At 36.2% G+C, this 27,680-nt stretch overlaps 1 protein-coding gene across 9 annotated transcripts in view; it reads left to right on the top strand.

The window, feature by feature from the left end:
* The window catches only part of N4BP2L2 (NEDD4 binding protein 2 like 2), a 97,155-nt gene that overhangs the window by 6,328 nt on the left and 63,147 nt on the right, over positions 1–27,680 (top strand). For 5 of the 9 annotated variants that reach the window (XR_012091864.1, XR_012091859.1, XM_007960104.3 and 2 more), the window contains exons 3-6: positions 4,722–4,846; positions 10,979–11,067; positions 11,766–11,842; positions 15,269–15,415. Coding sequence is in view for 6 of the 9 variants with exons in the window: in XM_007960104.3 (XP_007958295.2) it covers positions 4,722–4,846; positions 10,979–11,067; positions 11,766–11,842; positions 15,269–15,415 (438 nt within the window). In the remaining 3 variants the exon portion in view is untranslated. The other 4 variants (XR_012091865.1, XM_073013251.1, XM_073013256.1 and 1 more) reach the window with 3 other exon arrangements.

Raw genomic sequence — 27,680 nt, 5'->3', positions numbered from 1 at the left:
TTTACCCCCTAAGAAATAAAAAGTGAGGGAATTTAAGAAATTAGTTTTTTGTTGTCATCTGTTTTACAGATTATTGTGGATATTTGCAATGGGAGGGTGAATAATGTCCCCCTCCAAAGATATCCATGCTTTAATCCCTAAAAGCTGTGCATATGTTGCCTTACATGGTAAATTGGATTTTGCAAATTTGATTAAGTTAAGGATCTTGCAATGGGGAGGCTATCCTGGATTATCTGGATTGGCCCAATGTAATAACAAAGATTCTTAATAAGAGGGAGGCAGGAGTAATTAGTCAGAGAAAGGGTAAGACCAAAGCAAAGGTCAAGAGAGAAGATACTACACTGCTGGCTTTGAAGATGGTGGAACATCCCATAAGCCCAGGTGTGCAGCTAACCTTTAGAAGCTGGAAAAGGCAAGGAAACAAATTCCATAAGCCTCCAGAAGGAACACAGGTCTGCACACACTTTGTTTTTAGCTCAGTGAAACTGATTTTGGACTACTGACCTTCAGAAATGTAAGATAAATTCCTGTTTTTAAGTTTGTGGTGTTATAGAAGTTACAGAAACTAATATATTTACCATAGTTTAGGGAGAGATGGGAAAAGCCTTTTTTTTCTCCCTTCTTTTGGAGGAAGCAACTCTCCTTAATTCCAGAGGAAAGACTTACCTTTCTTAGTGTAGGTCCCTTTATTCTTAATTCAGGGAGTGTTTAGAGTACCCCAGTAAAGTTGTCTTAGGAAGTATATAAAGGCACTCAGTAAATAAGGGGAAAAGTGTTCATGATGTGTCAGTTTTACGCAGATTTTGTATTTTTTTGAAAATCACTTGTAAATGCACATGAAAGTATTAAAATAATGTGCAGTTCTTAGAAATTTAAAAAAACAAACCATGAAAATGGACTCTCTTTTAGGCCTTGTTTTGGGAACAGGTTCTCTTGGTTCACTTGTTTCTTAAATGAGAAATTGTAAGTATAGAGTACATTAGTTATTCAAGGCTGTATAACAGATTACCCTAAAACTTAGTTGTTTAAAGCAACAAACATACTGCCTCATAGTTTCTGTAGGTCTGGACTCTGGCTATAGTTACCTGGGTGCCTTTGGTTCAGTGTCTCTAAGAATGCTGTGACCAAGATGTTAGCTAGGACTGTTCTGGTCTGAAGGCTTGATTTGGGAAGGATCTGGTTCTAAGAGCTCTCTCAAGATTGTTGACAGAACTGAGTTCCTTGTGAGCTATGTTGGATTGAAGACTTGCTGGCTGGAGACTGGAGGCTTCTTTCATTTCTTTGCTGCTTGGCCTCTCTCCATTCACAAGACAGCTATTTTATTTCAGAGAGAGAGAAAGCATGCAAGCTCAAGTCTTAAGACAGAAGCTACTTTTTTTTTTTTTTTTTTAAGTAATCTCCAAAGTGATATCCCATCACCTGTATCATATTCTATTCCTTAGAAGCTGGGGACTAAATCTAAGCCTACTGCAAGATAAGAGGATACAAGGTTGTGAGCACCAGGAGGCAGGGATCATTGGAGGCCATTGGTTTTGGGGTCAAGGAGATGCCTTATCTTAGCTCTCCCAGTACCATCTAACTTGCCAAAATTATTTCTTCTCCTGAATTGGTTTATTACCAAATTGGCAGGCTTTTATGAGTTGGCAGGCTTTTATGAGGATTAAATGAGGTCATAGGTTTATGTAAAGTGTTTGACATATAATAGATTCTCAAAAAGATAGCTATTGTTTAAAAAAAAAAAAAAAAAAAAGAAATCAAGTGGCCACTGAGCCCAGATTTGATTTTTTAAAAGTAGATATTTGACTTACTCAGATCTCTAAATTTTAACATTCTGTGAATCCATTTTAGTACCTGACTTGAGAGTTCTGACAGAGTCTAAGAATTTTGAAAATATGAATGTTCTTAAATAATTTATTTTTGCTTTAGAGGCTTGGTATGACATTGAGATATTCCTAGATTCATATAGGTGTTTTTTTAAGTCCATAAAATAAAGCTTCATGGTTTGAAGTAATTCAGGGAATTTGAAAAAGATGCGTGAACAGTCTATGCTGCCTGGGAGGAAAAGTATTTTCAAGCTAAACTTATTTACTGTAGTTACGATTTATATATTTAAGAAAATGTTCTTCATTGAGATTTGTTCATATGTAATGTTTACTTGTTTTAATGATATAAATTGATTTATTACTCCTCCACCTTTTGTTTTGAGAAATAATTTAAACCAGTTCTTATGATTGTCATGTAGAATGATATTATTAACATCTTAAAAATCACCCGTGCCAGGCACGGTGGCTCACGCCTATAATCCCAACACTTTGGGAGGCCGAGGTGGGAGGATCACCTGAGGTCAGGAGTTCAAGACTAGCCTGGCCAACATGGCGAAACCCCGTCTCTATTAAAAGACAAAAATTAGCCAGGCGTGGTGACACGCACCTGTGGTCCTGGCTACTCGGGAGGCTGAGGCAGGAGAAATGCTTGAACTCTGGAGGTGAAGGTTGCAGTGAGCCAAGATCATGCCACCGCACTCCACCCTGGGCAATAGAGCGGGACTCTGTCTCCAAAAAAAAAAAAAAAAAAAATCACCTGCTAATAAAGTAGTAGAATGGAAAAAAAAAAAAAAAAAGGAAGCATAGAGTATCTACAAAAGGTGTTATCTGGATTTCTGGTACTGTTGAACATAATTAGATATGTGATTACAACCAAAATCTCTTTTTGGGTGATTGAGTTTTGCTTTAGAATGCTAATATCATGGCATTTTCGTATTCTGGGTTATCTGTATATAAGCAGTAAAATGCCAAATGTGTCATATAGACATGTTTTGGAAAAATCATGGCTGCCTGAAAAAGAAATCCAACTCCAGTCCCCCACGGAAGTGGACACACACCCAAACCATTAACTTTCATTTGGTTTGTCTGAAGTGATTTGAACTGTAATTCTATAAGTGGAAATAGAGTTTTGTGCAAAAGTTATCGCAGTTTTTAATTGGCGTTTTAATGGCAAAAACTACGATTACTTTCGCACCAACCTTTACACACTTAAATTGCTTTATTTTGATATGAGTGATTTTATTTTTATAAAATATACCACTGGCCCTGCATTTTTGTTGATTCCACATCAGTGAATTCAACGAACCTTGGACTGAAAGTATTTGAGAAAAAATATTGCGTCTGAATTGAAATGTACAGACTTATTTCCTTGTCGTTATTCCTTCAACAATACAGTATAATAACTATTTACATAGTATTCACATTGTCTGAGGTATTATAAGTAATACAGAGATGAGTTAAAGTGTATGGAAGGATGTACATAGTTTATATGCAAATAGCTATTTCTATATCAAGGTCTTGAGCAGCAATTGTGGTCTTGGAACCAATCTCCCATGGATATTGAGGGAGAACTGTATATGATACCATTATAAGCTGAGGGATGGAGAGATGACACTTGTCATCTTAACAGTTGAAACCCTCCGTACTACTTTTTTAGTAGGAAATAAGTCAGTTTGAATCATTCCAGGCCAATATTCTTTTACTCTCAATTCCTTCCACCTTCCATCCCACCAATCCCCGCAGAAGTATACAGTGGTGTCCAATTGCCTAAAGGTTGAAGGAGAGGAGAGAAACAACAGAATACTTTCGTTGTTGCTCTCACCAAATCATTATCTTGCTGCATGTTCCCTATCACAGCACACTCCCAATTTCTTTCCTGAGTCATTGGTAATGTGAGTTCTCTCTGAGTACTTCTTAATCTTGCTGTGCTTGTCAATTTAAGGCAGTATCATTTTCAAGCAAAGCTTGATTATCACTGACTTGAACTGAGAGTTTTTCATTTAGTGTTTAATAATTAATTTGATTTAGCGACTTAATTTCTTGAAAATTTAAAGTTTGATTATACTTTGGAGGATCACAGATTGTTCCATAACCTTAAGCCTCCAACTATTTCTGACTTTCACTGGAGGATCATATATGTTTCAAGGAAATGAGTTTATTAAAGCTGTCTAGAGTCACATATGATTTTTTCCAAATGAATTGCTTGCTTAGGCTTACTTTTTAGGTTACCTGTTGCACTAGATTGAGGCAATTTTAGACAACAAATACAAAATTTACTGAAGTGAAAACATGGATAATAGTTGATATAATTTTGAGATTGGGTAAAGAATGTTTTAAAAAGTTGCAATACAAATGCTGCTTTAAAAAGTTTTTGTTACGGCCAGGCACAGTGGCTCATGCCTATAATCCCAGTACTTTGGGAGGCCGAGGCAGGTGGATCATGAGGTCAGGAGTTCAAGACCAGCCTGACTGACATAGTGAAACCCCGTCTCTACTAAAAATACACAAAATAGCCGGGCATAGTGGCGCATACCTGTAATCCCGCTACTCAGTAGACTGAGGCAGGAGAATCACTTGAACCCAGGAAGTGCAGGTTGCAGTGAGCCAAAATTGTGCCACTGCGCTCCAGCCTGGGCAACAGAATGAAGCTCCATCTCAAAAAAAAAAAAAAGTTTTTGTTAGTGTCTGTAATTGTGTAGATTTAAGTGTGAAATGATTTGAAATCTGAAATCTTTGTAAGATTATTCAGCTCTTAGGCTATTAGGTTCGTAATATACTTTCAGGTAAGTATCAGAAATGTATTTAATAACCTTTCCTGTGTGATTTATTTCAGTTATATTTATTTCTGATGGTTATAGATTTTGTAAATGGCACCTTTATGATTTCTTTTGTTAACAGAATTCTGCTTGGTCAGAATCGGGATGGCATTGTGTTCAGCACTGATGACTATTTTCACCATCAAGATGGGTACAGGTATAATGTTAATCAACTTGGTGATGCCCATGACTGGAACCAGAACAGAGGTTTGTTTTGGGCCAAGTCTCCCGGGGTAGAATGTTGGGCTCAGAGTCAAAAGACCTAGATTTTATTCTCAACTTAGGTTTTTACCAGCTGAATGACTTTAGGCAAGCCGTTTCAATAGCTTTGAGACCTAATTTCTTCATCTGTTAGAGGTGGTGATAATTATACTTGCCCTACGTGATCAGGGTTTTTGTGAAAAGCAGAGAATTTAGATAAAATGCCTTGTAAACTGTAAATAGCGTATCAGTATAAGCTGGTAAAATGACAGCAGTGTGGGATATTTTAAGAGGCTTTATTTTGCACTTGATGAGTAAATTCAGAGAACTGTGAATCTGTACTATTGTTATGTGGTCCCCAAGTTATTTCCCTGAGAATAATGCTACTGTTTTCCAAGGCTTAATATACTGGTTGTGAATATTAAAAGTTTTTCTCAATATTGCTCTACAAGAAACCTACTTAAGGCTGGGCGTGGTGGCTCACGCCCGTAATCCCAGCACTTTGGGAGGCCGAGGCGGGCAGATCACCTGAGGTCAGGAGTTCAACACCAGCCTGACCAACAGGGTGAAACCTCTACTAAATATAAAAAAATTAGCTGGGCGTAGTAGCACATGCCTGTAATCCCAGCTACTTGGGAGGCTGAGGCAGGAGAATCACTTGAACCCAGGAGGTAGAGGTTGCAGTGAGCCAAGATTGTGCCATTGCACTCTAGCCTGGGGGGCAACAAGAGCGAAACTCCATCTCAAAAAAAAAAAAAAAAAAAAGAAAAGAAACCTACTTAATACATTTTTTTAGTGGACATGGGTCAGTTTCTGTTTATCATTAATAGGGATTCTTAACCTGGGCTGCACTTTTGAATTTCTTGGGGACTTTAAAAAAAAGGAAAAAAACAAAAAAACACCAGACAAAAGTGTGCCTGACCTCAGTCCTAGATATTTTGGTTTAATTGTTCTGGGGTGGGGCCTAAACATTGATATTTTTTGTTTTGAAAGTTCTCCAGATGATTCTGATATATAGTAAGAATTGAAAACTGTTCATCTGAACTATAAGTAAATATGTATACAATGTTATTTTAAAAGAAGGGTGGATTGATGATTAAACAGATAGCTTTTATTATGAAAAATTTTAAAGAGGTTAAAGAAACTGTAATGAACCTCATAGACCTATCACCCAGAATTATCAGTTATTAAGATTTTGGTATATGGGCTTTTATCTTTTTGTTTTTACCCCTTCCTCTATTTAAAGCAAATTCTAGATATCATACTTTATACATTTCAAATTAACTTTTTTACTTAATCACAGCTTTCACTTCATTGCCGTTATCACACATATTAAAAAATGCCAGTTCCTTCAGGTCATGTAACCTAGTGTGTAATTGAATTTCCTCTGTTGTCCTAAAAATCTCTTCAAAGTTATTTTGTTTGAATTGGGATCCAAACAAAGTCCTCAAAATGCATTTTGTTTTTTTTTTTTTTTTTTGAGACGGAGTCTCGCTCTGTCACCCAGGCTGGAGTGCAGTGGCCCGCTCTCTGCTCACTGCAAGCTCCGCCTCCCGGGTTCGCGCAATTCTCCTGCCTCAGCCTCCCGAGCAGCTGGGACTACAGGCGCCCGCCACCTCGCCCGGCTTATTTTTTTGTATTTTTAGTAGAGACGGGGTTTCACCATGTTAGCCAGGATGGTCTCGATCTCCTGACCTCGTGATCCGCCCATCTCGGCCTCCCAAAGTGCTGGGATTACAGGCTTGAGCCACCGCGCCCGGCCCGCATTTTGTTTTATTTTATTAAGTTAAACCATAACATTTTCCCTCTTTTAACCCTTATACTATCGTTACAGAAACTAGGTTGCTTATGCCGTAGTTGTCTATTTGCTTCTTGGTGTTAACCATTGATTGAACTTGCTCCTCTTATTTGTTTTATGTGAATGGAAATTAGCTCTAGAATAGAGGCTTGATTAGGTTCAACCTTTTTTTTTTTTTTTTTTGGCAAGCAGGTATTTGGTTGTCCTATTCTTAGTAATAGTGAGCTTAATCAGTAGCTTCACAGGGACAACCTTTTCCCTCTGTCTGTTATCAGGTTGCCTATTAACCTTATATATGATGGTTTTATCCAACAATAAATTGTTTCCTGAGTCAGTTATTTCATTCAGAATTGCAAAATGGTGATTTTTAGGTTAGTTATTCCTTCTATGTTTAATAGAATTATTCTGTAATGAAGAACTTATCTCAAAGCTACCAACTAGGGTTGCCCTAAAGTATAATATATACAAGAAAAATAGTAATGCTTTTCTTTTTATTTGTCAAATACAGTAAGGAATTTCAGTGAGGATGTTTGTGTGTGTGTTTTAGAGATGGAGTCTTGCTTTGTTGTCCAGGCTAGAGTGTAGTGACCCAATCATAACTCAGTGTGGCCTTGAACTCCTGGGCTCAAGAGATCCTCCTGCCTCAGCCTCCTGAGTAACTAGGACTACAGGCAAGTAGCTGGGACTACATACATGTACCAGCACACCCAGCTATTTTTTTTAAAAACTTTGTAGAATTTTGAATGAGCCACAGTGCCTGGCTGAGGGTGTTTTCGAGTAAAAAGTTTTCACTCTGTTACAATTTATAGTTTCACAAGGATAAATTTGATCGTAAGACTGTTTCCTAGTATTGATTTTATAACTCTCTAGAATTTCTCCAATATATTGGAGAGTGGCATAGCAATCTCAAAAAACACTAATTTTTTAATTTTTTTAATGCCATAGAACATTGTTGCTCAAATCAAATAATGATGGCATTGCAATTCTGAAAATATTTGGGGTTACTGGCCTAAAGTTAAGGGGAACAAGATAAGTTGAATGAATAGACAGGGCAGAGCCAGTATACCTTTGGTGAACTAGTAAGTTTATTTGTGTGGGACGTTTTGTTCTCATTACAATACTAGCATAGCTGGGTGTGGTGGCTCATGCCTATAATCCCAGCACTTTGGGAGGCTGAGGTGGGCGGATCACTTGAGCCCAGGAGTTAGAGACCAGCCTGGGTGACATGATGAAACCCCATCTCTACAAAAAGTATAAAAATTAGCCAGGCGTGGTGGTGCACACCTGTAGTCCCAGCTACTTGGGAGGCTGAGATAGGAAGATGACTTGAGCCAGGGAGGTCAAGGCTGCAGTGAGCTGAGATTGTGCTACTGCACTCTAGCCTGGGTGACAGGGCAAGATTCTGTCTCATAAAACACAAAAAAACTAGTACAGAATATTTCATTAAAATGTTTATGTCATTTGTATTATGTTAATTATATGTGTTAAAGGGAGTAGTGGTATCTTATTAAACTGGAACAATAGATATGGACTTGAATATCTTTAAATGCTAGGCACCATTCTATGAAAATCTGTCTGCTTCACATTTATTATTAAAATAATCTAAATTAATTTTAGAACACCTAAAAATGGAAAACATCTCCAAAGTGTAATTCTTCTCTTTCTTACAGTGTGATAGTTCATTTGTTTAAGAAAACTATTCCCATTATTTGGGTACTCAGACATGTTTTTACTTAGGAGCTCTTTTCTCGTGAAATGTACTAGACTGTGGTATTGGATGATAATGGAAAGAAGATAATCTCCCCATTCCTGCAAATCAGAAATTTATTTGGTCAATAAAAACTTACTTTCTAGAACACAACTCCTTGGATGTGTGAGCGTATCAGACATTAGGAGAATAATTTTAATAAAGTTTTGAATGGAAGATTTGATCATTATGATTAGAGATGGAGCAGTGGGAGATGGTAGTCTCTTGGTGCTAGCACCAAGCTAGCACTAATAGATGATGGCACCTATTTATGACCCAAATTCTAAATTTCTTTTGGTGTTTAGAGACAACTCCCAAATATATATTTCCCCATAGTGATTATTCTAACTGACCTTTAGCATTGTGTCTGTCCTAGATATCTGTATAAATGTTTTCATTCTGTTGAAAGTAGTGGTTTGAATTCTAACTCGTGAGAAAACTTCCATATCTTTGCATTTTGCTTCAGCCTTTTTTTCCCCATAGTGTACTGGGGAACAGGAGGTGTTTGGTTACATAAATAGGTTCTTTAGTGGTGATTTGTGAGATTTTGGTGCACTCATCACCCAAGCAGTATACACTGCACCCTATTTGTAGTCTTTTATCCCTCACCTCCTTCCCACCCTTTCCCCCTCAGTTTCCAGAGTTGCGTCATTCTTATGCCTTGGGATCCTCATAGCTTAGCTCCTGCTTGTGAGTGAGAACATATAATGTTTGGTTTTGCTTCAGCCTTTTAATTTTTTTTTTTTTTTTTTTTTTTTTTTTTGAAGCAGAGTCTTGCTCTGTCACCCAGGCTGTAGTGCAGTGGCGCGATCTTGGCTCACTGCAACCTCTGCCTCCTGGGTTTAAACAGTTCTCTTCCTCAGCCTACTGAGTAGCTGGGATTATTACAGGCGCCTGCCACCATACTCCACTAATTTTTGTATTTTGAGTAGAGATGGGGTTTCACCATCTTGATCTTGAACTCCTAACCTTGTGATCCACCCAGCTTGGCCTCCCAAAGTGCTAGGATTATAGGTATGAGCCACCACGCCCGGCTTTTTTCTTTTTTCTTTTTTTTTTTTTTTTTTTGAGACATAGTCTTACTCTCTTGCCCAGGCTGGAGTGCTGTGGCACGGTCTTGGCTCATAGCAACCTCCACTTTACAAGGTTCAAGCAATTCTTGTGCCTCAGCCTCCCGAGTAGCTGGGACTACACGCGCACACCACCAAGTCTGGCTGATTTTTGTATTTTTAGTAGAGACGGGGTTTTACCATTTTGGCCAGGGTGGTCTTGAACTCCTGACCTCAGGTAATCCACCCCACCTTGGCCTTTCAAAGTGCTGGGATTACAGACCTGAGCCACTGCACCTGCCCTTAGTTTTTTAAATTTATCGAGGGTTCTTAATTATTTTTCTTCTCTCGTATATCTTAGAGATATACATACTCCTGTCATTAACAGTGGGTTCTTGTGACAGTGATTGTTTTTTTTTTTTTTTTTGAGATGGAATCTTGCTCTGTCGCCCAGGTTGGAATGCAATGGTACGATTTCGGCTTACTGCACCCTCTGCCTCCAGGGTTCAAGCGATTCTTCTGCCTCAGCCTCCTGAGTAGCTGGGACTACAGGCGCACACTACCACGCCCAGCTAATTTTTGTGTTTTTAGTAGAGATGGGGTTTCACCATATTGGCCAGGTTGGCCTCGAACTCCTGACCTCGTGATCCTCCCGCCTTGGCCTCCCAAAGTGCTCGCATTACAGGTGTGAGCCACTGCGCCCAGCCTTGTGACAGTGATTCTTATCTCTTGGTAGAAAAGATGGCATTTGGATGGGAGATAATAGTTTAGAAAAGTTCCATTCTACCGCAACTCCCAATTTGAAGACCATAATTCTAAGAAATATCCACAAAGTCAATTGAACTATGATTTTTAGCTACTTGATATATAAAGTTTTGCTAGTAAGTAATGACTTAAATCCGTAACTTTTCAAAAACATGAGCCTTATTTCAAAAGCATTATTTGTACATTGTAGAAAATTAGAAAATACAGATAATCATCTGCAGTAACTTTCCCAAAAAAGAGAAAATACAGATAAAATATTAAATGTAAATATTCTTACCACCTACAGGTGACCACTTTTAATGTCTCCATAAATCTTCCCCAATTCTTTTGACCTAAATAGGATTATATTTAACTATTGTCTTGTAACTTGCCATTTTCATTTAATAATCTCCATCCTTCCGTGTCAAAATAATTTTTCACCTCTTCTCTTACTTAGTCTATATTCAGATGTAAATTGTTCATCTCTTATATTTCCCATAAGTGAAAGTTAGTTCTAGACTTGAAAGCTTTATTAGCTGTAAGTTCAGCAAAATGCCTTTCAGAGCCAGTTTGTCAAAGCTAGCATCCAGTCTGGAGAATACACCTGGCATATGGTTATGTCCTTTAATTCCCTTTCAATCTAGCGGAGTTCTTTTTTCATGACACTGACTGAAGAGATTGCGTAGTTTCGGTTTTAAGTAAAGAGATGTACATTTCTTAACAATAAATGTTTAACTTTTATTTTGTGTATTTTAACCTAATCTGTTTTTTTTTATTTTTAAATTTATATTTTATTTCAGCGAAACAAGCTATCGATCAGGGAAGATCTCCAGTTATAATAGATAACACTAATATACAAGCTTGGGAAATGAAGCCATATGTGGAAGTGGTAAATATGAAATATGAGAAAGTTTTTATTTTTTATTGTCAATTTTTTCACATTCTAAAATTTGGGCTGGTTTGATCTTGATTATTAAAGCATTTGTCCTTTGTTTTCTAAAAAGGTTTATTGGTTTGCTTAGTTTTTAAAAAAATTGTGAATGATGTTTTCTTAAGGAACATGTTCATGTTGTAATTTTTTTTGTTTGTTTTTTTGAGACGGAGTCTTGCTCTGTCGCCCAGGCTGGAGTGCAGTGGCACCATCTTGACTCACTGCAACCTCCGGCTCCCCAGTTCAAGTGATTCTCCTGCCTCAGCCTCCTGAGTAGCTGGGATTACAGGCGCCTGCCCCTATGCCCAGCTAATTTTTATAGTTTTAGTAGAGACAGGGTTTCACCATATTGGCCAGGCTGGTCTCGAACTCCTGAGCTCAGGCAATCTGCCATCCTTGGCCTCCCAAAGTGCTGGGATTACAGGCATGAGCCACCATGCCCAGCCTCATCTTGTTAGTTTTGAGTTTCCTTGAGAATAGTAATCAAAATTTATCCAGTTAAGTAGTCTTAACTTTTATAAACCGTATTATTTTATAAAGCATCATTTTTCTTGGTTGAGCAAGTTCATAGTATTATTGAAATGAAATTTATCCGTCTGCCTTCTTTTTACTTTAAGAAGTATTTCTCTGGGTTTTTGTTCCTTTCCTTTGTGTAGGCCATAGGAAAAGGATACAGAGTAGAGTTTCATGAACCTGAAACTTGGTGGAAATTTGATCCTGAAGAATTAGAAAAGTAAGACACTCGAATTTTTATTGAATCCTTAACTTTTCTTCTTTCTTTTGTGATTTCCAACATCATTTCACAGTTTATTGAATACAAGTGTAGGTTCAGGAAACTGAGGGTAAAATGTGAGGATCTTTTTTCTCTGGTTTTTGGCTAGGCCACTTCTCTGCATTGTCCTTCCACCTTCATCTCCTACCCATTTTAGGTCCCATCAGCTTTTTACTTTGTGCTTTCATGTTGCTCCCACTTTTCTGTCTTTTCAACTACGGGACCATAATGCTATACCAAGATCCTTGGAAACAATGTGTTTTGGAATTTAGGTTTTAGCGATTTTAGAAAGGTAGTGTAGTACATAGATACCTAATCTTAACTCCCTTTTCAGAGTTTGGGGGAGCATGTTATAATCAGACATCTTAATATTTCTGCAGCAAATCATGACTAGTCAATTCAAGTAAATGACAAAGAATCAGCATAATGTAAAGTCAGTTCTCATTAAGTTGTGATGCCAAATGTGTATAGATCTGGTTAGAGTTTGCTGCCAAATGAGTCAGTGGAGAACTGAGTTTTCACAGCTTATCAGATTTCAGTATTTGTGGTGAGAGATTGTGGGCTTCTATTATTTTCAGTCCTACTCTTCCATTTGTACCTACATTTAGCTTTTCCCTTCATATCACAGCGTTTCCTGGCTGTTATTCCTTTTTTTTTTTTGAGATGGAATCTCGCTCTGTAGCCCAGGCTGGAGTGCAGTGGCGTGATCTTGGCTCACTGCAAGCTCCACCTCCTGGGTTCATGCCATTCTCCTGCCTCAGCCTCCTGAGTAGCTGGGACTACAGGCACCCGCTACCACGCCCAGCTAATTTTTTGTATTTTTAGTAGAGATGGAGTTTCACCGTGTTGGCCAGGATGGTCTAGATCTCCTGACCTCGTGAGCCACCGTGCCTGGCCTTTTTTTTTTTTTTTTTCCTGAGACGGAGTCTTGCTCTATCGCCCAGGCCTTTTTTTTTTTTTTTTTCTCTTTACTTCTAGTCTCTTCCTTGTCCCCACCTCCCGACATCTATTTTTAGGTAACAACTTTATTGTGATATAATTCACATACCCTTACAATTCACCTGTTTAATTGCATACAATGCAGTGTTTTTCTGTATATTCACAGAGATGTGCAGCCTTCACCCATCTTTTTTTTAAACCAGTTTTTCCCCACCTACCTCAGTTTGCTTCAAGCTGTTATTCTGTGTATGGGGTCAAACTAATTTATTTCCCTCTTGCCTTTCATTCCTTTGGCTACTTTCTCTTTCTCATTTGTATGCTATGTGTTCATGTATAGATAAACAGATTTATTAGTATTAATATCTGGTATTTTTTGCTCTGCCTAGGTGTGTGTGTGTATCACACCTGAAGTGAAAGAGACAGAAGCTTAAAAATTAAAAGTATTTGAGTAATGCTGAATAAATGAATGATAAAATGCTATGCAGTTATGGCTTCATTACATTTTTGAGGAATTGTTAAAATTTATTCTTTTCTTATTATAAATTCACCTTTATATAACAAAGCCATGTTAGCTGATATCTGGCGTAGTTTGATTTTTTAGAAGAATTGATTGAATCATAAGTCTTGACATCTTACGGATTTGGTTTTTTTTTTTTTTTTTAATTAAAAAAAATATTTTTTGAGACAGGGTCCACTACTGTCACCCAGGCTGGAGTGCAGTAGCGATCTGTTTTTATTTTTTTCAGACAGAGTCTCATTTTGTTGCCCATGCTGGAGTGCAGTGGGGCAATCTCAGCTTACTTCTGCCTCCCAGGTTCAAGCGATTCTCCTGCCTCAGCCTCCCCAGTAGCTGGGCATACAGGCGCCTGCCACCATGCCTGGCTGTTTTTTGTATTTTTAGTAAAGACGGGGTTTCACCATGTTGGTTAGGCTGGTCTCGAACTCCTGACCTCAAGCAATCCACCCGCCCTGGCCTCCCAAAAGTGCTGGGATTACAGGTGTGAGCCACTGCACCCGGCTTGTAGTGATGATCTTGGCTCACTACAACCTCTGCCTCCTGGGCTCAAGCAATCTACCCACCTTGGGAGTAACTGGGACTACAAGTGTACACCACCATGCCCAGCTAATTTTTGTATATATATGTATTTTTTTGGTAGAGAGAGGATTTCACCATATTGCCCATACTGGGCTCTTGAACTCCTGGGCTCAAGCGATCGGCCGGCCTCAGCCTCCCAAAGTGCTGGGATTACAGGTGTGAGTCACTGCACCCAGCCAGATTTAGTCACGTCTTGCCAATTTTCAACTTCATCTCATTTTTTTTCCTATCTTTTTTGCTTTTTCTTCTTATCTTGAATGTAGACATCAGCTTTGAAAAGTAAACATTTCTGGCCTTTTTTTGAGATAAGTAAATTGGCATTTGTACATATAGAATGATAAATGTAAAATATGTTTTCTGTATGTTTTGTCATGTCCAGGTCAAGTTACAGGAAACTATGAGGGTAAAATAAGTTGTCAGAAGTTCTTTGAGGGTCCAGAATAAATTTTAAACCACTTTTTAGTATTATATAACTTCACATACAGAAAAAACATAAATATAAATATATAATTTAACAAAGTTCTTACAAGATCAACACACGTTTAGCTATCATTTACGTCATGGGAGCATTACCAGCACCTCAGAAGCTCTTTGCGTTCCTCTTCCCAGTCACAGTTACCTTTTATTCTCTAAAGGTAACCATTGTTTTGCCTGGGTAATCGTAATCTTTCTTTTCTTTAAAGTTTTGCCATAATATCTTTGACCTTAATATCATAGTTTAGGGGGCAGGGGCAAGGTTAAAAAAAATACCATACCTTAGTTTTGCCTTTTATCAAACCTTTATATTATATATAAGACATATATATATATATATATGGAATCATATAGTTTATATTCATTGTGTCTAATTTATTTCACTCAACATTATGTTTGTAAGAGATGTTCAAATTGTGTCTCTGATATTAATTTGGTGTTGATAATAAATTTTTAAAATGTGGTACGAACTGTCATTAATAAGTTCTAAAAAGTGATATTTTACTTCTACTTTCGTAAGTCCTAGAAGTCCACTCAATCTTTCTGTAATTCTTAAAACAATATCTCATAATCTTTAATTTTGTTACTAACAAGGGGATATAGTCAACAGGCTTAGTGCATAAATAGGTAGTTCTATGTGAAGAGGATGTAATTAACATTTTTCTGTGATATATGGAATCCTTTTACCTTTTTAAAGTATTGATAAAAGCATTGAGTTTTTAATAAATCTTTTTACGTAAAATGTGGACAGATGAAACATATATTCTGTTTATTTGCAAAATATTGTTTAGAATTTGTATACTTTTTTTCTAAAACAGTTAATCTCTAAGCCTGTACATTCTGCAACAAAGATTTATAATCCTTTTTTTTTTTGTTAGGAGGAATAAACATGGTGTGTCTCGAAAGAAGATTGCTCAGATGTTGGATCGTTATGAATATCAAATGTCCATTTCTATTGTAATGAATTCAGTGGAACCATCACACAAAAGCACACAAAGACCTCCTCCTCCACAGGGGAGACAGAGGTGGGGAGGCTCTCTTGACTCACATAATCATGTCTGTGCCACAAATAATAATTAAATTAGCTATTTTCAGCTAACACATTTGTTGTTGCACTTGAAAGAGTTAGTGAGCCTGTCTTGGAGTTTAAATAGTTTCAAATAAAAAAAGGCTACATTGCCTCACAAAGGATTTTCCCAGCAAGTTGTTTAATTTCCCAGCAAATTGTTAAAGTGTAAATAAAAATTAAATGAAATTGTATTTTAAATGTTTTTATATTCTCTTGTTGTAATGCTTTTGACTGTTATGAAAACACCTGAGTAGTAGAATGGTGGGTAGGAGCTAGGATGTTTTTCTACAATCGAATTTTAAACTAACTTTATCTATTTTATAGATACTATTGAACAGTTTTTTAATAGTTCGTATCTAACTCTAACTTTTCATAAAACTTTAATGTTTTTCCTTTACTACCTTAAATATGCAAGAAATACTAACTTGTTATGGGCACCTTAACTGTTTTCTCTATTCATTAGGTAAAATTATATTTCAAGTGATTGATCTGTGTGACAAAATTATTTCTTAGCTATAATCAGCACATCACTTACTTCAAACAAAATTCCCCAGCAATAGTAGTAGGTATATCAATCACCTGGGGAGTTTTCTTCATAATATACATATTCATCTTGTAACGCATACATAGTCATCATCCTCCTTCTCAACCCATCTTCCTAACCCCACTGCTTGCCAGGTCTTGAAGGGATAAAGTGATTCTAATAATGTTTCACTTCTCTCTGTTGAATTTAATGTGATATAATTCTAGTATAAAAATATTTTGGACAGTCATTTAACATTGGTCCTAAGTGGATTTGTACTGTCGAATATCTTCTAGTGCTGATTTTTCTGTAGAGCAAACCATATTTCTTTCACTGGATAGCTTTCTTTATTAGATGTGTTTCTTCACTTAAGATTGAAAACTGAGATGGAATTCATTTCAGAGGTCTTGTCATTCATCCCCTGCCTTCAAACCAAGCTTTACCTCGACTAACCTAGATCATTAAGCATTTCTTTTTGCAACATGAGGGAAAAAACACTACTACCTCTCTTAATACCATTGTTCCCAATGTCTTATGAAAAATATTTCTTCAATAGTTTTGATTTACAAAACTGCCAGCTAATTAGAATGCTGTTTAAAAAAATTAAGCATTATAATTCTTTATATGTTTTACATAATATTTTGTGGCCTTTAAGCTTTCTCCTAAACCATCGCATCTTGAATCCCATAGTATTTCTTTGTTTTAAAACCTTTTACTATTCCTTTCAACTTTAAATATTCTCTCCATGTTTATATTACTTTTTAAGTTGTGAGGCCAAAAACTAGATTCAGTGCTATCAACAAGGTCTTTGTTAAATTGCCTTTAGTGAAATAAGAATATGGTTTTTATTTGTACTATTCAGTGCTGTTAATTGAATGAATATTACTTTTATCTTGTTTAATACGTGTTTGTATATATTTGTTCATCTTAACTAAATACGATGTAAGAATATGCTAATTCATGTTTTGTGTGTAAATGTATATTATATACATATACACATCTTCATCTATGTTTTCATACTTTTATTTCAGAGTAATACTTGTTAGTATTTGCACTTGTGTTTCTAAGTATTTTATTCTATAGATTAGCGCAGTTTGAAAATTGTACAAAAGGATTTCATTTTGGGACAGGTGAAACAACTCTTAGGTAGACTATGTATCCCTTTCCCTCTGTCTTCATAAACTTAGGAGTAATAGTACTATAAATTTAGTTTTTTGGCCTGGCGCAGTGGCTAATGCCTGTAATCCAGCACTTTGGGAGGCCAAGGTGGGTAGATCATCTGAGGTTAGGAGTTTGAGACCAGCCTGTCCAACACAGTGAAACCCCGTCTCTACTAAAAATACAAAAAATAGCTGGGCGTGGTGGTGTGTGCCTGTAATCCCAGCTACTTGGGAGACTGAGCGGAGAATCACTTGAACCTGGGAGGCAAAGTTTGCAGTGAGCTGAGATTGTGCCACTTGCCCTCCAGCCTGTGAGACAGAGTGAGACTCCCATCTCAAAAACAAAAAAAAAAATTAGTTTTTTAAAATAACTTTTAATCAAATTTATTTTCAGAAAGTAGAGGATTGCCTTTGGGAGAAACATTATGAGGAAATATGTTCATATTAAGTTTATTTATTTTAATAAATTTCCAGATTTTATTTTAGACTTCATCTTCTAGTTCCAACTACTAAATAATAATCATTTAGAGATCATTTGTCATTACCAATTAATTTTTTTATACTATAATGTTAGTGAGATGGCTACTGTTGCATTACGAGGTCCAAATAAATAAATAAATCTTACTGAGGCAGGAAAACTAACATTCTTACTCAGAATTAAACAAACAAGGTCTTGTCCTGCTACATGTGCTGGATGCAGTGTGGTGGCATGACCATAGCTCGCTGTAACCTTGAACTCCTAGGCTCAAGGGGTCCTCCTTTCTCAGCATCCCAAGTAGCTGGGACTTCAAGCATGCACCACCACACCTGGCTTGTTTTGCAATAAAAAAAATTTTTTTTTATGGAGATGGAGTCTTGCCATGTTGCCCAAACTGGTTTTGTACTCCTGGCCTCAAGTGATGCTCACAAAGTGCTGAGGTTACGGCATGAGCTACTGCACTAGCTTTAGTGGGTTTGTTTTTTGTTTTTTTTTGTTTTTGTTTTTGTTTTTTTTGAGGCAGATTCTTGCTCTGTCTCCCAGACTAGAGTACAGTGGCACGATCTTGGCTCACTGCAACCTCCGCTTCCCGGGTTCAAGCGATTCTCCTGCCTCAGCCTCCCAAGTAGCTGGGATTACAGGTGCGTGCCACCATACCCAGATAATTTTTGTATTTTTAGTAGAGACGGTGTTTCACCATGTTGGCCAGGCTGGTCTGGAACTCCTGACCCCACCCAGGTGGTCTGCCTGCCCCCCAAAGCAGTGGGTGGGATTACAGGCGTGAACCACCACACCTGGCCTAGTTGGTTTTTTTAAGGCAGAAAAATAGTTGTTTTCCTAAACATTGTGGCTGATTTTAATTTAAAACAGAATGGAGGAATGAATATGCAGTGGAAATACTAAAATCACTATTTAAAGTCATTGCTTGGTATTTAAAAATCTGTAAAAATGTGAAATTTACAATTTTTCATCAAAATTCTATTCAGACAGTCTTTTTTGGGGGGCGGGTTTAAGAGAGGAGGTCTCTTTCTATTGTATAGACTGGACTTGAACTGGTCTCAAGTAATCCTCCTGCCTCAGCTTACCTAGTAGCTGGGATTACAGGCACCAGCCAGATACAATGTTAGTGGAATAGACCCCTGCTGCTATACCCCATTCTAACCATCTCCATCACAAAGAATTAAAGTAGACATTAATCATATTTAACTAAGATAGAGTACATCTTAGTTAAGTAGAATACAACTTCTAGTTTGGCTCAATAAGATTAAATTATATTTAGTAGTTCTTTTGTTCCATGGGTTTAGTGTAAAAGTTACTTTTTTGTGGTAAATGAATATATAGTTTTTTATGTTTCATAATTTTAGTAAAAATTCTTGTGTGGTATTTAAGTTGAACTTTTGGTACTGCTTTTTAACCAGGTAATCTTTATTTTCAGTATTTATCTTTGTAAAAGATAATGTTAGCTTTTTCGTATTTTTGTTTTAAAAGTAAGATTATTTACAAAAGATTGAACTTTTTTAATTGTTGTAGTGGGTGATTTAAGTATTTGAACTTTGCTTATCTCTTGTCTAATTAATATAGATTCTGGAATTTTCCAGTTTTACATATAGATAAGTTTTGAAAGTTTATGATTTAAGAGGATACGAAATGTTTGTATTGGCTATACTTGAATATTTTTATTGCAAAAATGTCTGATTTTTGTGAGACTGGTTTTCTAAGTATTTATAAAGAAAATTGGTGGTGGTCTCTTTGGAAAATGTAGAGGAAATGTAGTTGTGTGTTTTAGTGCCTTGACCAGATAGACTTGCCAGTCTTTATTGAAGTTTAATATACTCTGATATGAATACAATAACTAATAAGGGCTAAAGTTGTATTGTTTTTTTTTCTTAAGATTTGCAATCCACATTAAACAGTGTCTTAGTCTATAATCATAACAAAGTCTTAGCTTATGATTCAGAATAAATAATTCAGAACATTCAGAATGAATAATTTGGTGGCAGCAGCAGGAGTAAGTTAAGTTGGTGATTTTTAGAGTTAAGTTTTAGGAGCTACAATTTTTATAAATTAATATTTTTCCTATTAAAGTTGTCAGCTCTATCTTTGTAAATTTTCTGAGAAGGAGAGATTGTATTAAGGGATTAATGAACGTTTGGTGATAAGATTGGCATGCAAATCTTTATTTTTAAAGTTAGGGTATCACTAAAACAGTTGGCTTCCTTGTATGTATACTGTATTTTCTTCTTACACTATCCTTAGGATGGTAAGAAGTAGTATTAAATTTCTTGAAATAGATTCTAAAAATATAGGGATTAGTGATTGTCTTATGTGTCGTTTTGATTCCTTTTTTACTTTGCAAAGCAGTATTTAGATTGATTCAATTTAGTTGATTCAAATTGCCAAATATGTTAAGCCTAAGTTTTCACTTTTGCATGGTTTGTAAGTTTCAGAGCAAACCTTGAACAGCTAATAATTATGATTGTCTGCAACTAAGTTCAGAAAACATTGTAAAAGAATGGTTAAAATTTACTCTCAATAATTTAGACTACATTGAGTGGTGTAATTTTTGTAATAGAATATACGTGTGTGTAAGCAGTAATTTGGAATATCTCCTACAGAAATTCTTAATATATTATCACTCTTTATGCACAAGAACAAGAAGAAGGAGTAGCACAAATAACTGGAGAGTCTCAAGAGTAAATAGTTACTAATTCCAGTAGCTAAGCTGTGTGTGTTGAAAAGTTTTGACTTTTTATGCATCCAATAGAAATTCATTTAATCATTCATAATCTCTTTTTCTTCCTTCTCCTTCTGACAAATTTTTGCTCTGTGAAAAATAACCCTGTCACATTCCAGTTGTGATAATTGTAATAATTACACATTATAATTCACTTCCTAAAATGGAATATGTTAACTTTAATAAGTTCTCTTAAATTTCAGTGTGAAAAAAAATAGATTATTTTTCTGTAGCACGGACACAGGCGTAATCTGATTCCTAATCTCAAAACTAGGCACAATTGCATTAGCAATTGGTGAGTAACTGAAGACTTCACATGGAAGTGTTGGTTTGGTTTTTAATATTTCCATTTCCTTTTTTTTTTGTAATTGAACTACTTTTTGTAAATCAATGGGAAGATTGAAATATTTTGAGAGGAGCTGTTGGGTTTGCCTCTAAGTTTTGCTAGTAACTAAGGGAAAAATAATAATGTGGTTATTTGTGGTTGAAATTGTGTTTTAGTAGAGTCCATTAAAATATACTTTATTATTTGGATTATTTTCTTATTTTTCAGTTTTAACTGTTTTCAGATGATACATGTTATTCTTGGTGTTAATTTACAATTGGTAATTATAATTATACAGCTTTCAGAATGTCTCTTCATTTTTTTTTTCGGTTTTTCTTAATCTTAAAAATCGTATTTCTTTTTCTTTCATAGTCTTTTCTTGTATACATGTTTTCTTTCATTCTCTTCATTTTTTGCTCAGCTATCCTCCTGTAACCTCATAATATTTTTATGAAGATGATGGGATGGTAAGTGACTGGCAAAGCTGGAGATAATATCTTTTTCCCTCCTGTATTCTACTGAACTTGTTGTTCCTTCTGAGCCTTACTTAACCAAGTTAAACTTACAGACCACCAGCTCTGCATTTAGTTTCCTGACCCTGTGGGTTAGGTAGAATTTAGATACGAAAATGGCTGGAAAGATTTATAAAAATCTATTGTGTTAAACATTGGTGGGGAATCCATAACATGGCATGGAAATTGAATGTACGGATTTGAGAAAAAATATTTACATTAACTTAATTATATGATGATGGATGTTAATTGATAAGCACTAGGTTGAAATTCACTGTTACAGAATTCACTATTATGTCATGATTGCTGGTTGCCCTTAACTGAATGATTTTGAAGGAAAGCTGATAACTATTTTGCGTTAAATTTTTACAAGTGGTTCCTTATATGATGCAATGCTGCTGCAACAAACAGTAGGAATTTTGTAGCAAAAAGTCTTAATATCCATTTAAATAACTGCTGTTTATTTAATGCCCATCAGTGCTAGGCCCCCATCTAAATGTGATTGTTACAGTCTCTAAATTTTCACAATTCTACAATGGTTTTAGAAAGAGAAAACAAAAATTTAGGTTAAACAACTTATCCAAAATGATTTCTCTAGAAAGAGATAAAACTGTGATTCAAATCTATGTTAGACATTTATCTACTGTAACCCTGTATTATTTTTAAACTACATAGTTATCCCTTTTTTTTTTTTTTTTTGATTTAGTGTTTTTCCAAGATTAAAAAGAAATTCCAGTGAAGAGTTGATTCCATCTTTTTTTTTTTTTTTTTTTTTTTTTTTTTTTTTTTTTTTGAGACGGAGTCTCGCTCTGTCGCCCAGGCTGGGGTGCAGTGGCCGGATCTCAGCTCACTGCAAGCTCCGCCTCCCGGGTTCGCGCCATTCTCCCGCCTCAGCCTCCCGAGTAGCTGGGACTACAGGCGTCCGCCACATCGCCCGGCTAGTTTTTTGTATTTTTTTAGTAGAGACGGGGTTTCATCGTGTTAGCCAGGATGGTCTCGATCTCCTGACCTCGTGATCCACCCGTCTCGGCCTCCCAAAGTGCTGGGATTACAGGCTTGAGCCACCGCGCCCGGCCACGATTCCATCTTTATGGTATCTTTATTTTGTAAGGTTCTAAGGTATGTTGATTTATCACGGAAGTTGAATGAATAAATCTTTAAGTGGCCATTTAGAATTCTGTTTTTAAAAGTCAGAATTGAAAAGAGTTGGGCCGGGCACAATAGCTTACACCTGTAATTCCAGCACTTTGGGAGGCCAGGCGGGTGAATCACCTGAGGTGAGGAGTTCGAGACCAGCCTGGCCAACATGGTGAAACCCTGTCTACTGGAAATAGAAAAATTAGCTGGGTGTGGTGGCATGTGCCTGTAATCCCAGCTACTTGGGAGGCTGAGGTAGGAGAATCGCTTGAACCTGGGTGGCGGAGGTTGCAGTGAGCTGAGATTGTGCCACGCACTCCAGCCTAAGTGGACAGAGTGAGACTCCGTCTCAAAAAAAAAAAAAAAAGGAAAGAGTTTATACTATTTGATGTTTAAATGTTTTCTGTAAATTAAACATCCATACACTTAATCATATTTCAGGAACCTTTTTTTCCATTGAATTATTTACATATACTGTTGTGCTTTAAGGTTTTAAATTAATTTTAATATTTGATGATTGTAATTAGCATTTGAAATGTATAGTGTTCAATAAATGGATTGTTACATTATGTAAGTTGGGTTTTTTTTTACCCTAATTAATTTTCAGGTAGTATTTCCTAAAATAAGTCAATACTACTTGTAAGTGGTTTTACTTATTTTTCTTTTATGTCCACTTACTGCTTAAGTATGTTAGTAGTAGATATCTTGGAAATTACATAAATTTTCTGAATATTTGAAGAATTAAAGGAGCCTTTTCTCTATAATAGAAGCTTTATTACTTTATGATATTTTAAATTAATTTTCTAAAAACACTAAAAGAAACAATTACTTAAGTTTCCTTTGTAAATAATTTAAATTTTCCAAGGGAAATCTTGAAGTATAGAATTCTTACTGTTGTGTATTTGCTTTATTTTGTTTTAGTCAACTTAAAAAAATGGAAGAACTGGGTCTTGTTTGGTTTCTCTTAATTCCTTAAGAGTAGTTTGTGTTTTTTCTTCATTGTTCTAAATGTTAAACTAGAATTGGAGATTTTGTTTAGAATAGAAAAGACTTCATGAAAGAAGAAATGTGATTGGTTTTATGAGTAGATTAACATAGTTTTCTGTTCAGGAAACTGGTAAGCAGTACTTAAGGGTATTGAGATTATTGGTATATAGTTCAGTGTAACCCTTGGCAGAGATACAGTTAAGATATTTATCTAGAATATTAGTAAATTGAAGTGTTTATAGGAAATGTGGTAGGAGCTATGGGCTAGACATTTTGAAAATTAAAACCAGGGATCTTGTTATCTTGGGATCACTACTGTGTCCTAGGAGCTTTATCCTTTACTAAGAATCAGTAACTGTTTATTGGATATTAGGCACAGTCTTCTCCCTGAAACAGTCAACAAACTTTTGATTCAAAGGAAGCAGTAATCAAAGAAGAGCAACATTACAGGGCAGTTTGTAATAAAAGTTGAATATCCCTATCTGAAATGCTTGAGACCAGAAGTGTTTTGGAGTTCAGATTTTCTTTTGGATTTTGGAATATTTGCAGAATACATACTGATTGAGCATATCTAACCTGAAAATCTAACGTGCTCCAGTGAACATTTTCTTTGAGCATCATGTCAGTGCTCAAAAAGTTCAGGATTTTGGAGCTTCTTGGATTATGAGTGCTCAACCTATATAGGAAATGTGGACATGGAGCATGAATTAGTTGTATTTGATACTTGCTGAGGAAAGGATGTCCAGACCACCAGAGAAGAAGGATCACCCATTTAACTTGGTGTATCCAATGCCATATCAGAGCCTTTTCTTCCATTTTAACCTCACCAGTAGTCTTTATTTAGATTTGTGGTTTATGATCAATAAATTAAATCCTAGAATACAGATTAGTAGAGCAGAGTTGAGCCTTTTCATTATTTCTTTTAAGGTTCTTTTCAGATTGTGTTCTAGTTTTTTGCTTTAACAGTTTACAGAAGAATTTCTAGACTATCTGAGAAGAATACTCCAGGTATTTGTCCCAGTCTTAAAGTGATTCAACAAAAAGTTCATAATCACTTTTTAGAACCCTTTTTCCAAAGAACTGTAATCCTATGTGTAACTTAAAAAAAGAAAACATACAAATGCTTGCATCTTTTTTCACATATTTGTCTGTATTCAGCAATCAAGAATAGCTGGTACTGATGCGTATCTTCATGTGATTTTTCATTATTTATCTGAAAATAATATATATTGGGTCATTATTTGGCTCTTCAACCTCAGTAACTCAGTAACTTTCTTTTGGTTATTTTGTTGACCTGTTTTGGACACTTTTCAAAATATTCATAGCATGATTTTAGTGGGAAGAACACATTATTATGAGAGTTAGGCAGTCTGAATTCCACATCCATTTGTGTCCATCCTCTCTTCCGTTTGTTTATTGAATGCCTTCACCTGTACTCTGAATTGCATCTCTTTCCTTCTCAGGAAATTTTATGCATTGTCAGTTATTCCTTCTCTCTGTAACTTCAACCTCGCCTTCTTTCCTGAGTCTGACCCATGAACAGTTAAACATGATCAAGTCTTCCAATCTGACAGAGCTCATTCATAGCCAAACTTCTTTCTAAAGAGCAGTCTATATTCATTGTCTTTTTCTCCCTCACCTCTGATAATATTGAACCCACTCCATTTTTGGTTCTGTCCCTATCATTCCTCTAAATTGATTTTTAAGGTCTCTAGAATATTCCTCTGTATTCATGGGCATTATTCACTACTCATCTTATTTGACTACTCAGCAAGCTTGTAATTTTTTATCAGTTTTTCCTTAAAATACTTTACTTGACTTCCTTGACATATGATTTTTGTTCAGATCTCTGTGGCTATTTCTGTCTCCTTTGCTGCCTTCTTCTCCTCTTGGTTCTTGAATTTTAGAATTCTTCAAATTTCAGTTCTAGACAATCTTCTATTCTTACTCATAGCTTTCCCTGTGTGGTCTCATCATTTCTCATGTGGACATAGTAGTCTCCCCACTTTTTTTTGACCACCCTACAATGTTATCCACAGAGCAGCTAGAGTAGTCTATAAATTCTTTTTAAAATACATAAATAATATCTTTCACTGCTTAAACGCAACATCATCTAGTCCTTGGCGGCTTCTCTGACCCTCTTATACCAGTCTTCATTTACTACAGTCCATCTATATCAGCCTCTTTGAACTGTTCTTCAGACATGATAAGCTTGTCCTTGCTAAAAGCTCTAGCTGTTATTTCTCCTTGGAATGCTATTCTTGTCTACTCTTCCTATGCCTAGCATTTTCTTAATGTTCAGGTCTCACCTGAGATGTCATTTTCACCGTAGTACTTGTAGTTGACGTTGCTACTGATTTGTTGACAGTATTCCTGAAATAGAATATAGGATCAATGGGGACATGTTTATTTTGTTCACAGCTGTGTCCACAAAATCTAAACCAGTGCCTATAGTACTGTAGGAGCTCATTAAATAGTTGGCTGATTGATTTTTGTATACTGGTTCTGTTAACAATATTAACCCCAAATGTATTTTCTTCTTAACCTTCTCCTCTGAACTCCAGTCTGTATATTTAACTGTCTATCTGACATTTCCACTTTTAAGCTTAAAAGGCTGCTCCAGTTTAACCTGTGATCTCTAAATCTGGGACTCCAGGATTTCCTGCCCACAGTGAATGAATTTACGTTCATCTGTTTCTGTAAGCTAGACAGTTGAGAGTCGTCTTCAATGCCTTCTTTCCCCCTCATATTCAATCCATCAAATAGATTCTATGGACTTTGCCACCTGAATATCTCTTGGATCTCTTCCTACATTTTAACTACCATCATTCGATGGATTTTCACACAGTGAGTGTATCTATATAGTTAATACCCGGGTCAGGAAATATTACTAGCACCTTAGAAGCTCCTTGTCGCCTCTCTCTGTAAGAGTGATCTTTTCAAGGGAAAATGTGATCATGTTTAACGCCTTTCAGTTGCTTCCCATTGCTTTTAGAATAAAGACCAGAAATCATAATGTGATGTTTAAGATCCTGGATTATGTGACTGTTTTTCCTATCCAACTTCATGTTTTTTTAGCTACTCTTCTCACTTTCTGTATTCCAGCCCTGATGGCCACCTCTCAATTCCTTGAATGTGCTATGCTGTTCCCTCTTGCTAAAAAGTATGTGCATATACCCCTCCCATTCTTGTCCTTCAGATTTGAGTTTTCTTGGACATAGCAAGCTTGATGAGGTCTCAAATGTTCTCATGTACTTTATTCATTTGTATATAATTATTTCCCTTCATTATTTTTAAGCTACATGAGTCAGGTATTATACCTGTTTTGCTCACTATTGCATGGTCATCAGTTAGCATGGTGGCTGGAAAAGATTGGTATTCAGTATTCATACAATAAGTGAATATGAGTAGTTTGGGTTTGTTATGGGATTAATTATCCATCCCCACCCCCCACTACCACACACAGACACCCAGCTCATATATTGAAGATTAAAGTTCTAACTGTAGAACCTAGAATGTAACTATATTTGGAGATAGGGCCTTTAAAAAGGTAATGAAGATAAAATGAAGTCATATGAGTGGACTCCAATCCCATATGAGTGGTTTCCATTAAGAAGAGGTGATTAGGAAGCAGACACACAGTAAGGTAAGACCATGTGAAGACCCTGGAGGAAGATGGCCATCTACAAGCCAAAGAGATCTACAGGCTTTAGAAGAAACCAACACTGCTGACACCTTGATCTTGGACTTCTAGAAGTGTGAGAAAATAAATTTCTGTTCTTTAAACTGCCCAATCTGTGATACTTTGCTATGGAAGCCCTAGTAACTAATATGGATTTTGGTATTGGAAAGTGGGGTGCTGGTGTAATTAATACCTAAAAATGTGGAAGAGGCTTTAGAACTAGATAATGGGTAGAGGCCAGAAGTAGCATTTGTTAGAAAAAGCATAGACTGCCTTGAGGAGATTGTTGGTAGAAATATGGATGTTGAAGGTGATTCTAGTGAAGCTTAGAAAAGAGAGCTGTAGAGAAAGCTGCTGTCATCTTAGAGGTACACATAAGTCACCTTGAATAAATATTGGTAGGAATATGAATGTTAAAGGTGTTTCTGGTAGGATCTCAAACAAATGAGGAATATATTGTTGGAAACTGAGGGAAGGACAATGCTTATTATAATGTGGCAAATAACCTAGCCAAATTGTGTTTTGTGGAAAGTGGATGAACTCGTAAGTGATGACTTGAATGTTTAGCTGAGATTTCTAAGCAATGCATTAAAGATGTGGCGTGGTTTCTCCTTGCTGCTTAAAGTAAAATGCAAGAGGAGAGAGAGAAATTTAAGAAGGAATTATTAAGCCAAAATGAACCA

This window comes from Chlorocebus sabaeus, chromosome 3 (assembly GCF_047675955.1).
Source record: "Chlorocebus sabaeus isolate Y175 chromosome 3, mChlSab1.0.hap1, whole genome shotgun sequence".
NCBI classification, from domain to species: domain Eukaryota; kingdom Metazoa; phylum Chordata; class Mammalia; order Primates; family Cercopithecidae; genus Chlorocebus; species Chlorocebus sabaeus.
This window is presented reverse-complemented; position numbering and strand designations above follow the sequence as displayed.